The sequence below is a fragment of the Miniopterus natalensis genome, chromosome 7 (assembly GCF_054644295.1).
Source record: "Miniopterus natalensis isolate mMinNat1 chromosome 7, mMinNat1.hap1, whole genome shotgun sequence".
In the NCBI taxonomy this organism is placed as follows: domain Eukaryota; kingdom Metazoa; phylum Chordata; class Mammalia; order Chiroptera; family Miniopteridae; genus Miniopterus; species Miniopterus natalensis.
In genome coordinates, this window is record NC_142087.1 from 83,346,565 (window position 1) to 83,362,402 (window position 15,838).

At 59.0% G+C, this 15,838-nt stretch overlaps 2 protein-coding genes across 2 annotated transcripts in view; one reads left to right on the top strand and one right to left on the bottom strand.

Annotated features, from left to right (window-relative positions):
• Window positions 1–2,541: 2,541 nt before the first annotated feature.
• On the bottom strand, window positions 2,542–11,094 carry STMN3 (stathmin 3). Its single transcript, XM_087818650.1, has 5 exons — window positions 11,067–11,094; window positions 5,194–5,289; window positions 4,785–4,960; window positions 3,328–3,519; window positions 2,542–2,938 (listed from the first exon to the last, which is right to left on the bottom strand). Exons 1-5 carry the CDS (start codon window positions 11,083–11,085, stop codon window positions 2,879–2,881), a joined length of 543 nt encoding a protein of 180 aa, XP_087674776.1. The 5' UTR covers window positions 11,086–11,094; the 3' UTR covers window positions 2,542–2,878.
• A 4,558-nt stretch (window positions 11,095–15,652) lies between these two features.
• Window positions 15,653–15,838, top strand: part of RTEL1 (regulator of telomere elongation helicase 1) — a 28,824-nt gene continuing 28,638 nt past the window's right edge. Inside the window, exon 1 of the mRNA XM_016202252.2 lies at window positions 15,653–15,786. Coding sequence (XP_016057738.2) covers window positions 15,685–15,786 — 102 coding nt within the window. The 5' untranslated portion in view covers window positions 15,653–15,684. The remainder of the gene's footprint in view (window positions 15,787–15,838) is intronic.

Sequence of the window (15,838 nt, forward strand, 5' to 3'; positions counted from 1 at the left end):
GTCCCAAGGGGAGGGAGCTTTCACTCTTGGTTTATTACAGGGGAGAGGAAAACACAATGTCATGCAGGTCACTGCCTTCCAACCCTCCCCTAAGAACACCTGGACCCCGGAGAGACAGTGAGACCAGAAAGTCATCACCAGGCCCCACGATGCCATGGGGTTGCCACTCCCATGCTATAGACCAGACAGGAAGCAGGACAAAGGCAGGCCCAGCTCACCCAGCATTCCTGTCCCCTTTCTCCACAGCCATGCAGGACCCTAGCTCGCTCTGGCCCTGGAGCCCCAACTGGTGGGTAAAGATTGGGTCCAGGATGAGATAGACTAGGCAGCTGATTCAGGTTGGTTTCAGGTTCACACTGCAGCCTACTCATCAAGCTTTGGTTTGGTATTAAGGAGCAAGCTATTAAAATACCCTTTCCTTTTTCAAAGAAACCATTCCAGGTTTAACACTTCAACCATTCCAGGTTTTGGGGGTAAAATTTCATTGTTTTTAGTTTTAAAGTATTATGCTAAAAGTAACAGGTATATATTATTTTTAAATGAATTTTTAAAAATTTCTGAGTGTGGTTTTTTAGATTTCTGAGATCTAATTCCTAATGTGATAACTGTTGATCCATATAACCCACATAAACAAAGCTCTTTGGGGGTCCTCCATAAATGTTTGAAATTTGTAAGGAGTTACTGAAACCAAAAAGTTGGGAGTTTTCTCAAAAGCCCTAGTACATCCATAACACAGGTGATTGTGCAGCCACTGATTGTGCAGACACTTGTGGAGATACAGGAAGACTGCTGACATCACCAGCAGCCGTCAGCAGCCACCTGGGCCAGCAAGAAGGCTGGGCCCTGGGGAGAGCTAGGGTGGCCTGCCTCCTCCCCCACCCCTACTGTCTCCCAGGGCTCCAAAGGGGGAAAAATGGCCATGTGTTATTTACACACTCATTTCTTAAAATTGCCATTGTCACTATTCCTAATTGTGGTAAAACAAGCTTGATAACCAGCTTCCATGTGTGGTACAGCTGCACACTCACCTGCTCCCTCACTCACAGGTGGTGGCTTTCCAGTCCATTCCCCACTCCACAGACGCAGGACACACACTGGGACAGTGCAACCATTTCTTAAACACAGGTTTTTTTCTTTAATTGTTCATTTGATTTAGTTTTTAAGTTCACTTTCACTACAGGATGAGATGGGTGCATTTACACTAGGCTTCCGCGATGAGAGCTGCCACAACTAAAAGAAACCCAGCCCTCAGCTCCCTTTCAGCGTCCTTCTGAATCCCACCAAAGCTGCAGGTGGGCACTGCTGTGTTCCACTCCTGACATCACTTTTTCAGGAGGCTATCTCAGTGGGGACAGAGAGGGGGCATGAGTCCCTACTTCCCCCTAAGCCCATGCAGGGTATCAGCATCTGCCCAGCTCCCTGGCTGGGCCCCCATTGCTTTCTGCAGGATGGAAACCAGGCACTGGGGACTGCACAACCTGGTTTCTGAGATGCTGGCTCTGGGTCCTTCAAGGACTTGTAGTCTGTCCACTCATGCTTTCCACCAAGAGGACGGTCAGCAGGGACCCTGCTGAGGGATGGGACGGCAATGGAGAAGGGGGGGATGCTGCAATAGGTAAAAGACAGGACAACCCCCATGTCCAGGCTGGTGGTAGTTCTCAAAGGCCAGGATGAGGGAGGGAAAGGGACCCAGTCCAGGAGGGTCTTGGCAGGAGAGGCCTGGAGCCTGGCCTCCAATCTGCAGGCTGGCCAGAGGGGGCCACCAGCCAGGAATGCCAAGGATGGACCAGGTGGGGAGGTGGCTTGAGAACCCTACCCCCTGCCCCCGGCTGTCTGCTAGGGACTCCCCGAGGCACCTGTGGCTGCCACTCACTCATACCTGGCCACACTGGCTGGAGACAAGCCTGAAAGCCCTGTGGTCAGGAATATTGTGGGTGGACACGTGAAGGGGCCAAGACTCCAAAAGGTTATAAGGACAGGTCTGCAAAACTCCAGGGAGGAGAGGAGGAATGGCAGCAGCTGGGCTTTCCCCACGGGTGCTCCAGTAGAGGCTCTTGGAAGGAGGGCACTTATGGAAGGAGGAGCCAGCAGGGGGTGTCATGCTGCCCACAACCCTGTGTGCCACAGCAACCTGCTCTTGGGTCCCTGACAGAGAATGCTCACTCCCCTGAAGACTCAGACCGGGCCACATCCTACACCACCCCCACTCCAGCCACGGGCAATGACCACAGGCTCCCAGGCCAGCCCAGGGTGTCCATCACAGACCAGGTGGTCTCACAGAACCCCTGTGTAACCACACGAAAAGGTGCTGCAGCCTCCACCCACCAGTTCTACAGAGCTCCACTGCGTACACGCTCCCAGGGCTGGCCACCCTGACGATGACCGGGCCCCATACTGCCCAGAGGTCCATCTCAGACTAACTCACTCCTCCTCCCCTCCAGCGTGCTGAGCCCCTCCCCCACCGGAGGGCTGCAGGTGGGAGTGCGTTTGCGTGGAGGTGCCCTAAGTGATAAGGTGCTCACAGGACAACCCAGCCTAAGGACCCTCGTGTTTCTGCCACCACCAGTAGTCACCATCACATCCACTAAGAGGACTGCCGAGGGGGGACCCGGCCGCCACTGGGCCTGGTGCCTTAGCTGAGAGGCCTGTGCCACGCCCCGGAGGCTCCTCCAGTGCAGAGCCCCTGGTCAGCCACTGCCACAGGACTGGACAGCTCAGAGTGCGGAAAGAGAAGCATGAAGCTGGGACTGCGGGAGGGGAGGGAAGGAGGAGCGGGAACAGAAAGTTGCATCTAGACGTAGTTGAACAAAACAAAAACAAAACCCGAACGTGATCTTGTCTCGGCGCAGGATCCAGGCGCCGCGGTGTCCAAAGCCCCTTAGCCGGACATCTCCTCTCGCTGCTCCTTGTTCCTGCGCACCTCGGCCGCGTGCAGCTCCTGCGGGGCGAGGCGGGGTAAGCGGGGTCCTGCTCTCCCCCCGCTCGCAACGGGGGTCTCATCCTGGGCTGGCCCCAGCCGGGACCGGGCAACTGGGGCGCTGGAGGTGCACTGGGCAGGAGTCCGCCAAAGGAAGGGGCCCCTTGGGAATTTCCCTGGCCCCCAACCCAGAGCAGCCCCTCCCCTCTTCTAGCTCACATCCAGATGCGCTTCCTTCAGAGCGCTTCAGAGCAACGGCTGACCGTTCATGGCCGCGTCACCGGCGCGTCCCAGCAGGACCCGGCTCTGACTCTCCATTCGCGCACGGCGGGAGGTGCCCAATCCCCGCCCCGCGCGCCCAGGGCCCCGCCCCGCGCGCCCAGGGCCCCGCCCGCCGCGCCCGGCACCACCTTCTCGCGCAGCCGCTCGCGCAGCGCCGCCAGGTGCGCCTCGCGGATCTCCTTGCTGAGCTCCATCTTGTAGTTGAGCTTCTCCTCCGCCAGGCGGCTGAAGTTGTTGTTCTCCTCCAGCGCCTTGTGCAGCACCTCGCGCTCGTGCTCGCGCCGCTCCGCCAGCTGCTTCAGCACCTGCGCCTCCTGCGTCTGCGCGGCCGCGGGGGGCGGGGCGGGCGCGGGCCGTGAGCGGGGCGCCGCCAGCCGCAGCGCGCCCCAGCCGGGCCCCCCGCGCTGCTGTCCGCCCCCCAGCGCCATCACCCTGCCCCGCTGCCCTGGGGCACAAGCCTTCTCGGAGCTCGGGCTGCAGTGTCCCGCGTGGGTGGGGTGACCTCCAGGTCCGGGTTTGCCTGACTTGAGCACCGAAAGCTCCGAGTGCTCGGAGGCCCCCAGCCCCCACCCTGTCAGTCGGTCCCCGGCCGCACTGCCTCCCCACCCCGCCCCGCCCCTACCCTTAGGCTGAGCGCGCCCTAGGAAGGCAGCCTCAGGTGCCCCTGCGCCGAGCCCCTAGGCGCGCTGCGGGAATGTTGGAGGAGCAAAGGGAATCTAAACTTGTGGGCTGTCCCTGAGCCTTCCTGCCTGTTCCTCGAACCTCTGCCCGCTGAGCACAAAGCAGCTGCTCGGTACCGGCCAGGTGCCGAGCTTTCTACGGTGGGGGGCAGCTCCCCAGGGATGCTGCGGAGAGGAGAAGCTGGAGAGAGGAGCCTGGGGCTGGTGGCTCAGTGTCAGTGTCGGCCCTGCTGGCGGAGGGGCTGCCTGGTGGCCCCCAAGGAGAGCCTGAGGCTCTCAGGGGTGATTAGTGTCCTAGGTCTCCTTCAAAAGGCCAGTTGCTGCAGGTTAACCCTGGGAAGACTGGGGCCCCAGGGCTCACTGGGACCCGTTGTAAGGGAGATAGAGCCACTGCCCCTGTCCTATGGGCTTGGGCACCAGGACACACTCTTGAGAGCAATTCCTCTTTTGTGTGTTTCAGTGACAGAGGGGCTGGTGTGAGGTGAAGGGTTGGGGAGGAGCCTGGGGCCCACCCCACTTCTCCCAGAGGCCCCCTGAGCTCCCAGCAGGTCTAGGTTTGCAGCCCCCATCACATGGAGGCCCTTCCTTCTCATTCCCTTGTCCAGGAGGATGCCAGTCCAGGCTCATGTCCCAGGGCCACCACCTGACCCCCCTCCTAGCCATAGCCAAGAGTCCACCAACAGTGTCTGGTTTCTGTCTCCCTCCAGCTGGCTGCCACTGGGCGTCCTTCCTCCTCCCTGTCCCATTCTGATCTCTCAGGAGAAGGTCCAGGAAACCGTAAGATTCTCCAGCCCAGGCTAACAACCAAGCAGGGGCTTGGAGCACCCTGCACCTTGAGGACCATGTCCACAGCCAGCAAGACCTCCTGGCTACCTTCATCAGGACATGGGATGTGGGGCCCTTACCTTCCTCCGCACCTCAGCTGCCTCCATCCGCTTCTGCAGCTCCTCCAGGGAGGTGTCCTTCCTCTTCGGAGGTGAGGAGAGCACAGGGCTCTCGGGTGACAGATCAGAAGGGGACTTGAGGATGACCTCAAAGCTCTGGCCAGAGGCCCTCTTGTCCAGCTGCTTTACCTCCATGTCTGCAGGGCAAGACCAGACAGAGGCTTCACGAAGGCCAGCCGAGGAGGGGGCAGGGGAGGGGCTGGTTCCCTGCATGCATCCAAATCAAGGCCTGAGTGTGGGGGTGTGGCTGCTCATGGAGGATCCAAAGGCCTGAGTCCCTATACCACCCCTTCTCCCCAAACCCCCTTTCCATGAGCCATCCAAGCCAGGAGAGTCAAAAGGCCCTGGGATGGGGAGCAGGCACACTCACCCCCATACTGGTAGATGGTGTTAGGGTGCGGCTGTGAGTAGAAGCAGGAGCAGATGAGTGACAGCACAGACAGCTCCTTCATCTTCTCCTTGTAGGCTGTGGGCGGGAGGCAGGTGAGCAGCCGCCCTCACCTGCCCCATCGCCCTCCCCCACGGCTCCTGCTCCAGGCTGTCTCTCCGGGAGCCTGTTGTCTGGCTCTCTGTGTTCCCACGTCTCCCTCTACGTCTCTTCTCTCCCTCCCTACCCTCCCAGTGTTGAATCTGCCTTTCCCTGGGCATGCCTCCCTGCATGTCCCTGCATGGTTCCCTCTGCTCCTATCTCTCAGCCCCTGTCTGTCTCACTTTCTGCACTGCTGTGTCTCTGTCTTTCGTTTTCTTTAGGTCTGTCCCTCACTCTGTCTGTCTGTGTCTCTATTCATCCTTCTGTCTTTCTGGTTCTCTATCTGTCACTACCTCTCTTTGTATATTTCTGAGTCTCTGTGATTCCTTGTCACTGTGTATCTTCCCAACTCTCACTCCTTCCACCCCCCACCCCCCCATGTACTCCCTCTCAGAACTTGCCCCCTGGGGTAGACAACATTAACCACTCAGGACTGGGCTGGCAGTGAAGTGGAGCTTCTGCAGGCAGCACTGTCTTGGGCTCTACACTTGGGTGAAACCCTCAGACCTGCTTATCTGCTCCCCCTCCATTTACCCTGACAGTAGTGGGGTTACCCTGTTAAACCCAGGCCTCACCAGATGCACTCGCTGCCCACCTAGGGATAAAGGGAAGGGAGCTGTCCGTTCAGCACCACAGCCAGCCCTCTAGCTTTGCAGAGCCAGTGCGCACAGCCAGAGCTGTCACTGCTCACACAGAAAAAGAGGTGAGCCTGGCTGCTGAGGCCCTGAGCCCTGTCGGGAGGGAAATGCCCACTCTCAGAATGGAAGTCATTAAACTATTCACAGTGTATTCGTGTGGGCAGGCCTCAAAGCAGACACGTTAGTCCAGTGTCTCACTAGGGCTCAAAGGTCCTGCAAGCCCAATACTGTCACCCCCACTCAACCAAGATGATGATGGGCCCAGATGGATGGGGTGATTTGCCCAAAGCTCCTCAAGCACAATCCCAGGTGGTCTGTGTCCTTTCCACCACTTCCAGCATGTCCCAAAGTCTAGGAGGCTCAGAGGCCCATGTGCCATCAGAGAGATTCTCCAGGGAGAGGGAGTCTGGCTTTCATGGAGGAAAAGGCACGCACAGTCCCCTACAGCACTCTTCCAAGGGGAACACAAGAATTTGGACAAGGGTTTAGATGAACAAGAAACTTTCTGATCAAATTTCACACAAGATGTTTTGAAACTGAGTTAACATGAAATCGAGGAGAGTGTTGGTGTAGAAACAGGGCACAGGACAGAAATGGTCAGGCCCTGGTCTGAAGGAGCAGCTTGTGGGAGCAGGGCCTCCCACAGCAAGCACAGAGAATGAGGTGGTTTTATCAAAATATCTCGATGGCCCCGACTCTTCTGGAGAGAGCCCAAGAAGCTGTGGAGGGAGCACAGAAGGCTCCCGAACAAGCAGCATGGAGAGCCTTCAAGGGGGCTTGGAGGGGCACAGGGCAAAACCACATTTTATTCATTGGTTCCAGGAAGCTGGAAGGGAGGTGGAGGGTGGGGGGCCTCAAAGGGGATTTGGTCTGACTTGTCAATTCATGTATTACCAGTGTCGTTAAAAGTTCATCTCAAAGAGGAGACAAAGGGGTACATCACAGCGCATGTGACCAGGCAGAGCCAGCTCGCTGGGAGCAGCAGGCCAGGTGAGGCCAGGGAGCAACCAACCTGCGCTCAGAAGGGAAGGTGGGGAGGGTAATAGGAGGAGCCTGGATCAGGAGACACTCCTGGGTCCTGGGAGAGGGCAGGAAGGAGGGGACCTTGTCTAACCCTGCCAGCACCTGCCACCCAGGCAACAACCACAGACCCCCATTCTGACCTTTCGGAACTTCTGAGTGGGTTTACATTACAGGCTGGGAGCCTGGGGTCTCACAGCTGCTCTGGTTCCTCTCTGCCTTAAGCCTGGAAAATGAGCAGTGGATTCATTACAGAGGAGGAACACGTTTACAGACAAATGCAAGGGGGCTTCCTTCCAGGTCACTGTCAACTCTGCAAGGGGGGAGGCTGGTAGAATGGGGGGCATCGGCAGGGTGAGCTCTGCATCGTCAGGAGAGAGAAGAGGGCGGGATGCAGACTGAGGTCAGAGCTCTCATACGCCACAGCTGTGCCCAGGGGACAGGTGTCCAGCTGAGAAGTGAGGTGTCCAGCTGGGAAGTGTAGGACACTGTGTCCTACAGCTGTGAACAGGGACACAGCTCAGCCCCTGGTGGTCACAGAGATTCCCGGGTTGGTTTATCCCAGTCCTTTCCAGAAGACTAGTCCTCATGAAGCCAAGTGGGAGGGAGCTTGAGAGTGAGGCCTGCTCTGTGCTCTGACTGCGTGTCAGAGGGAACTCCCCTGCAGGTGGGGGGTTGGAGAATGAGGCTGCTGAGCATCACGAAAGACAGGAGGTTACGCCTTTATTTTCAGAGGTGGAGGGACTTAAAGGTCATGTCTCATTGCAGAGGGAAGAGATGGAGACCCAGACCCATCCAGGCCACCTCTCCACAGACTTAGCTCAAGCCAGGAAGCCCCTCCAAAGCCTCAAGGCACGCCTGCCTTTTCTCCCCTTCACAGGCACCCTTCTCTTCCTTCCCCATCCTTGGCTTCAGGAAGTTGTTACAAACAAACCCCTGCCATGACCTGGATTGATTTCATCTCCCTTCCTCTTCCTCTTCATGTTAAAGGTTAAATATGCAAAAATGCATATTAGACTTTAGATTATTAGATCCTAGGTGAGCAAGAGTTAGAAGGCACCAGATCAGCCTACAGCCCCATGGGAACAATACTAGCACCCATGGGGTGGACACATCATACCCACCCTCCCAACTAACCCTCAAGACCAGCCAGCCAGGTAGGCACCCTTGTCAGCCTCGTACAGAGGAGAAAGGAGGCTCAGAGAGGGCAAGTGGCCCACCCAAAGTCACACAGCATGCCAGGATGGGAGCCTGGTCACAAGCCCAGGCCTCTGACAGCACTTTCCTGTTGGGAGCCTAATGGGGATAGGGGTCTGTCCAGAACTGGGAGGGCAGGGGGCCCACAGATGTGTACTCACCCCTAGAAGGACCCTGGGGGCTGCTGCTAACTGCTCCCCAATAAATGGAACTTGTTGCCACCAAGGCTCCCCTTCTTTCACGTGTCAGAGTCGTCTCCAGCAGTGCCAGGATCCCAGCATGGGGGAACTTGTTAGCACAATCACCTTTCTCTGGGCAAGAAACTGGGAAATGTGGCCACAACAGTCATGCTGCTGGGCATGGATGGGCACTCTCCTTTTGCCAGGCATCAAGCCAAGGGCCTATCCTGAAATATCTCATTAGACCTCCATAACGAGCCCAGGGGAGCTGCTGTCCCTATCACCCCCATCCAGATGGGGAAACAGAGGCCCTGAGAGTTCAGGAGCAGGCGTGAGGCCTCGGGGCTGATGGAACTGCATGAGGCACATAATGAGCAGGTGTCTACAGGAGCGCGAGGGCTGTGTGCCTGGAAAGGATGCTGAGAGGCAGGCGAGGTGGCCCAAACTTCCCAAGGAAGTTGAGAACTCCGCTCCACAGGCGGCCCTCAAGGGAAGGTGGTGGGAGCTTTTGTCCACACAGGAAAAGAAAACCATGATCAATCGGTGGCTACAAGTCCACAGCAGATGATGACTCTTCCCCTGGTCACCAAGACCAAACTAAGCCACCAGTGAGCATGAGCAGGCAGGTTGCCTGGGCACAGGAGGCTGGCAGTTGGCCCAATCAGGGATGTCTTTAACAGAGAAGCCTTAGCTGGAGTTCATTTAACCCGATTTTGACCACATTTACCAGCAGCCTCATGTAGCCACTTCTGGGCAAGGCCACCATGCTATCCAGTGCTGATGGCTGGAGAAGCTGCCAGTGAGCACTGGCTTGTCCCCCTGTGGCTACACTCTATCAAGGGTGGTACTGATGACAGAACAGGAAAAGCTCAGACCCTGGTGACATCGGCCAGGGAGCAGTTCCCCAGCTGGTACTGCAGCTTGGCTTGGGGGGGTTGTGGCCACACTGGACAAAACTAACCAACTGCACTTATGGTTTCCCTTTGGACACCAATGGCAACTGCAACACCCAGAAAATCATGGGACCAAGCAAGGGTCAGCAGTGCCCTAACATCTGTCATTGAAGAAAGGGCTGGTGTCGGGGACTCTGTGGTGAGAGGGTGTCTGTGCTCAGCGCTGATGGCCATCGAAGGTGAGGTTTGGCTGTGTCCTTTCTTACCTAATGTCAGTCTGCTTGTCTGCCAGAGAGATGGCAAGAATGAGGCCTATTGAACAGGGTTTTCACTGAAGAGGGTGAACAAGAGAAAAGGCTGAGAAGGGCTCCCCACAAGTGGCTGCCCATTGTCCCACAGCTCAGGCACCACAGGTAGTGACAAGGACCCACAGCCCTTCCTCAGTGTGGCCAGGGAAGGGACAGAGCCACCCTCCCTCGCTGTAGGAGGGTCTCTTTCTGCCCAATGCTCTGTGAAAGTCAGCAAGAGGGCAGGGGGCAGATGAAGCCCCATGAGCCAGCCCCCCAGGTGACGTGGGAGGAGCGCGGTCAGCCACGGCCCTGCCCCCCCCCCCAGGTGCCCGAGTCACCCGGGGCCTGGAATCTGCAGGGGGTGAGGGGCGGGGCCAAGGCGGGGCGCACGCGGGCGGGCGGAGCCCTGGAGAGAGTCGGGTTGGCTCGGGAGAGGGGACCTGCGCGCCCCGCCCCCGGGGTGAAGAGGCGCGTGGGCGGGAGCGCGGTTCCCGGTCCGAGGGCGAAACGGGATTGAGTGGGGAGCCGCCAGGCCCTGCTGTCCTGGGGCCGAGCACAAAGGCGCAGCCGGGCCTGGGGCGGCTGGACGGAGCAGACGGATCCCGGGGAGAGCGGACGCTGCCCCCTCGCCCCCAGGGCCGCCCGGCAGCTGCCCGCGTCCCGTGAGTGCCCAGCGACCACTATCCCACCCCGGCCCGTGCCGCCCCTCCGCCCGAGCTCCGCGCTGGCGTGGGCCAGGAAGGGGGGAGGGAGGTGCAGCCCCCCAGCCTGGTAAAGGCTTGGAGATGGCAGCCCCTCCCTCATCCCAACCCCGCTGCGCAAAGGGCGGTGGCTTTTTCGACCACAGTGGGTGGCACCGTGTCCAAAAGGTGTCCCTGAGCCCGCAGCATCCAGGGGAGGGGCAGCGATGCGAGGTACCAGCGCCGCTCCACTGGTCCCAGCTCGGGTACCCCTCCCCGCCCTCTCCAGCACCCCCTCCAGGATTCCGGGGTGCTCCATCGGCGCAGGAGGGCTCGGCCCCGCGGGTCCTGGACTGGGGCTCCCACAAAGGGTCCCCCCCTCCTTTTGCGAAGGCGCAGTCTGACCAGGGTCTGTGGTCGCCGGGAGCCTCAGGGGACTTTACCGCACCCACAAGCGCGCCCATCAGGGGCCCGGCCCGCGCCCGCACCGTGGGAGCCACCCTGCCGCAGTCGCGCCAGGCCTGGTACCGCGGCGCCCGACGAAGCGATGCGCCCCCGGGCCCGACGCCCCCACCCAGGGCGCTCCCCCAGGCCACGCCCGCAGGACCCGTCCCGTGCCACAATCCCCGCCTTTGGGGTGCCAGGTCGCCCCAACCCCGCAGCCCTGAAACCCAGCTCCTGCGGGTTCTGCCGGCCGCGCCCTGCGTCCTTGCGGCGCGCGGGTCCGAGAAGGGGAAATAGAGTCCACAACCGGCCCCACCGCCAGGGGAGGCCTTTGCTGAGACCTGCTCCGACCTGCTGCGATTAGGGCGCCTACCGGACACGGTGCTGGCCATGGTGCTGGCGGCGGCTGCGAGGCCGGAGAGGCGCGGGAGGCGGCTGGAGCTGCAGTGGCGAATGCTGCAGTGCCGCGGAGGGAGGGAGCGAGGGAGGGAGGGAGCGAGGGAGGGAGCAGGGGAGGCGGCGCCGCCAGGCTGAGAGGGGGGAGGGAGGGGGAGAGGGGGAGGGAGGGGGGAGGGAGGGGGGAGGGGGGACAGAGGGGGAGGGGGAGAGGGGGACGGAGGGGGAGAGGGGGACAGAGGGGGACAGAGGGGGACGGGAGGGGGAGGGGGACGGGAGGGAGGGGGAGAGGGGGGAGGGAGGGGGAGAGGGGGGAGAGAGGGGGACGGAGGGGGAGAGGGAGGGACGGAGGGGGAGAGGGGGGGAGGGAGGGGGAGAGGGGGGAGGGAGGGGGAGGGAGGGGGAGAGGGAGAGAGGGAGGGAGGGGGAGAGGGGGAGAGAGGGGGAGAGGGGGAGAAAGAGGGGGAGAGAGGGAGGGAGGGGGAGGGGGAGGGAGGGAGGGGGAGGGGGAGGGAGGGAGGGGGAGAGGGAGGGAGGGAGGGGGAGAGGGGGAGAAAGAGGGGGAGAGAGGGAGGGAGGGGGAGGGAGAGGGAGAGGAATTTCGTGCCGGAGTGCAGCCTGGGCTGCGGCAGCCTGAGGGAGACTGATGGATGGGGGTCGGAGGGGTGAGGCCAGCCTGGGGCCAACAGATGCCCATCCTCCTCCACTACTCCAGGGACCCGCTGGTCCCCCAGTTTGGCTTTGTGAAGGCTGGGGGATGGTGCAGAGAGCCCTCATTCCTCAGGGTGGGCTAGGCAGGAGGGGACCATCCTAGGTGAGGTTGGGGATGGATAGCTCTTCACTGAAGCCCATGGAGACTGCGGGGCACCTTCTGTACTGAGGGGAAAGCGTGTCACGGACATGGGTGGGGGCTGGTGTGGAAGATCCGAGAGAGGCATCCCAGAGGATGAGCAGATTCTGAGGCAGAGAACAGTGTAGGTGGGGTGGTGACCAAGGGCCTAGGACAAGGACTTCAAAGCAAGATATAGGTGGGTTCCAAACACAGCTCTGACAGCCACTTGCTCTGTGGCTGAGGGTGAGTTTCTGAACTTGCCAGGCCTCCATTTCTCAGGGGTAAGATGGGACAATGACCCCAGTTCCCAGATGATAGAGGACAGATGTGTACACTTGTTGAGTGGGTGGACCTTCTGTCGCCCCTCCTCTGGGCTCAGGGTTCCCAGTGATTCCAACAAGGGTGATCAGTCCTGGCAGAAGTGGTGGGCCCTCTTCTGCAGTGACCACCTCACCTTACTTTGGGGTTAGAAAGTCAGACAGATGAGCTGTCATTCCCATTTTAGGGGCAGGGCCACCAAGGTGGAGAGCAGTGCTTACTCCAGAAGCAATTAAGTCCCAGGACCAAGAATAAAAGTCTTGGAAACTCCAGGAACCTGCGGAGAGATGAGGTAGGCTCAGAGAGGTGAAAGACAAGGATCAGAGTCAGTCCGGAGGAGGTCCAGCAGCTATGGGTAGAAACACACCTTGATGTGCACACTAAGCAAGCAGAGCAAGCCTGTGACTGGGTAATGAAAGGTTAGGGTGGGGTAGTGTGGGGGCAGCTCAATAGCCATCTCAGACCTTAAATAAAGCAAAACTGAATTTATTTAAGGAAAGGGGATGGGGGATGGGAATATCCAAAGGGAAGAGCTACACAGCACTGAGTCAAAGGGCACTGGGTCCATGACGGCAGCAAAATACACTTAGGACGGTAGGACAAGGAGGTGCATAGAAGAGGCAGCAGGAGAGCCTGGCTGGGCTGCTCTGGCCACTGAGAAGTCAGGGGGAGAAGGGGCCTGGAGACAGGGTCAGGGGGTGAGCTGGGGATGAGCTGCTGCTGCCCATTGCTCCCCTGGTTGCAAGTCTTGTGGTGGGGTGCCCTCGGAGGGAAGAAGGGGGATGTAGATGGTGTTGGTGTGGTCCCCTGGTGGGAAGCCCTTGCTGGGTTCTTTGTCCTGAGCATATTTATCTCTTTCTTGCAGGTGGAAATCTTTAAAAAAGGTCTCAGGAAAGGCTCTCAGTAGAATATTCACCAGCTTTCCAGATGTGCTTTTTCAGGGTCATGGTCTCCATGGATTGGTCAGTGCCAGGGCCCCATCTTTAGTCAATGTAGCTGGTCCTGAGGCAGCTATGATGCCACTTGGGTGGGTTTTGCTGCTTTTCTGTGCCTGGAGCTGAAATGCAACTGAGGCCTAGATGTTATCTTTAGGGAGGAAACACTCAGGGGGGGCTAAACCACATTACAGTGATATGCTGGGGGAGGATAGGCTACCCTGGGGACAAGGTTCTTGTTTTCCCAGTTGTGCCCCGTGCTAGGCATTTGGGCCTTTCTGCACTGGTGGGGTTTTGTACCTGGCCCATCATCCTTGTTCTGCTCATGTCTGTCTAACAGTTAACATCTGTCCTGTGGTCCACATGGTATTTGATCCATTGTGGAAGTCCCACAAAGCCTGCCAGAGCAGACAATTCAAATTTGTTGGCTGATCAAGATCCCTGTACCTCTGAGTGGGACTTACTCTGGTGAACCTGTTTCCATTTCCTCTCTGAGACTTGCTAGCTGCTGGCTTTGGGCAATCTACTAACCACCTGTGCTTTCTTTCCTTACCTGTAAAGTGTAGACAATAAATGAACTTATTTCAGAGGCCGTTAGGACACACATACCAATGTCTGCATGGATGGTTCTGAAGCCTGTGGCTGGTGAGCATTCAACAAGGGTGTGGCCAGGTCTCCTTATCTTCTCCAAGCTCCCTGCTCAGAGGCCGAGGTGGGCACTCTACAGTCCCCTCACTGGAACAGGCAGTGGGGGTGGAAGCCAGCTTGTGTCCTGGGCTTCCCCAAGCATGATCTCCCACATCAGCATGGACACCCATGTGGCATAAATGTGCCATCAGTGGGAAAACATCTGGACATTAAACAAGCCCACAAGGAGCTCTGAAATCATCATTGCCAGCTACCTGTGGGACATCACTACAGCGTCAATTTTGTCCTGGCGTCTTTGGAACATGCTGGGGTGGCCTAGACCAGTATCTCTCACCCCACAGAGCTGTGCAGATTCCTGGGACCCCCTGTTGACTGCCAGCTGGTGCTAGGTGCTGGGCATTCAGAGGTGTCCCACCCTGACCAGGAAAAGCGGCTGAATCCAGGGGACAGTAATGAAGGAGCTGGTGAGACTCCCAGGAGCCGGGTCATGGCAAGGGGCAGCCATTTTCGGATTTAAGGAGGCTGGCAAAGCGTTCTGGGTGTCCAGGCAAACAAGGTAGCTAGTAGAATGGAGGCCACGGTGGGGATGACATCGAGGGAGGGGACAGGCTGGACCCGAGCTTTCGGCTGGCGGGAGATGGAGCGCCTGTCTGGGGCTCAGGGTCGAAGAAAGGGGAAAGTGGGGCCTGGAACTCAGCGCACAGGCAGCGCGGAACCCTCGGCTGGAAAACGGTTTCCGCTGGGAGCACCAAGCCGCGGACCGGAATTGGGAGAAGTGACGTAAAATCGCGACTGCGCTCGTTAGCCCGCGAAGTCTGAACGGCTGACGGTGGAGGATGCGCTGGTAGGGCCTCGGGAGAACTGGGGTGAATTCCGGGGACCCTCGGTCGTGGAAGCCTCCCCGCAGACGCTAGTGGGCCGAGAGTCACGGAGACCTTGGAACTGGTACTTTTACGCGAGCGGCGGCTTCCAAAACTACAGCTCCCGGCAGGCCGCGTGCCGCCCTCGGGCCCAATCGTAGGCGATTTGGCCGCGCTGCGTTCTGGGGCTGGTAGTTTTCCTTAGCTCGTGGGCTCCGCGCGCGGCGCTCGGCGGAACCGGTCGCTTGGCTGTGGTTCCCCTGTGGCCCGGCCTGCAGCGAGGGCGGGCATTCAGTGTTCAGGCGCTTGGCCTGCTAGTCCCGGCGTCCAGGGGAACCTGAGGCCTAGAGAAGTTGAGTGACTTGCTGGGGACGGCATGGATTCGCCCCCAGATGAGGCCGGGCACGTGCTCTTTCTTTACGCCCGGTTGCCTGCGGGAGAGAGCTGGGCGTAGCTCCCGGCCGGGGAGCGGAGGGTGCGGAGACGCGGGGGCGGGAGGCTCAGACCGGCCCGGCTGCGGTGGGATGCTGGTAGAATCTGGCTTCTCAAGCTCTGGTGGAAGAAAGTGAATTATTATTTCAGATGGAGCGTGTGGAACTATGCCCTGCTTAGGCTTCTTTAGTCTCTGAGCCTGGTAGCCTCTCCCAGAACAGGACAGAGTTGTGTAGGACAGAAGGACAAGGCAGAGCTGATGTTGGGTTCTTCACCTCCCAGCTCCTTGTGATAAGATGTCATGGGCTTGCCTTGGGACCATGTCCATGGGAGGGGCTGCCTGAGATGACTGAAGTGGCCTGACCTCCAGAAAAGCTGGCTACAAACAGTGTTGTCCCCAACTTTGTGCCATAGAGGTTCCCCGGAGAATTGCACCAAGTCCCAGTGCCACAGCTGACATCCTTACCTGGAGTGGCTGAGACACTGAGATGTTCACAGGGCGTTTTGTCTCACAGACCCACACAGCCTGCATTTCAGCCAACCTCTGTGCCTTCCTGAAAACAGACCACTATGCCCAAGATAACCCTGAACGGGGTGACTGTGGATTTCCCTTTCCAGCCATACAAATGCCAGGAGGAGTACATGACCAAGGTTCTGGAGTGTCTACAGAAGGTAAAGCTTGTACCTGGGGGGTGAGTCAGTGTGGGCAGAGCTTCAGCAAAGA

Excerpts from the sequence above, each read along its gene's own strand:
- STMN3 (XM_087818650.1), bottom strand. Across the intron at positions 3,520-4,784 it reads CAGCTGAGGTGCGGAGGAAG|ACGCAGGAGGCGCAGGTGCT; the intron begins GTAAGGGCCCCA and ends GCGGCCGCGCAG. Across the intron at positions 2,939-3,327 it reads GCGAGCGGCTGCGCGAGAAG|GAGCTGCACGCGGCCGAGGT; the intron begins GTGGTGCCGGGC and ends CTCGCCCCGCAG.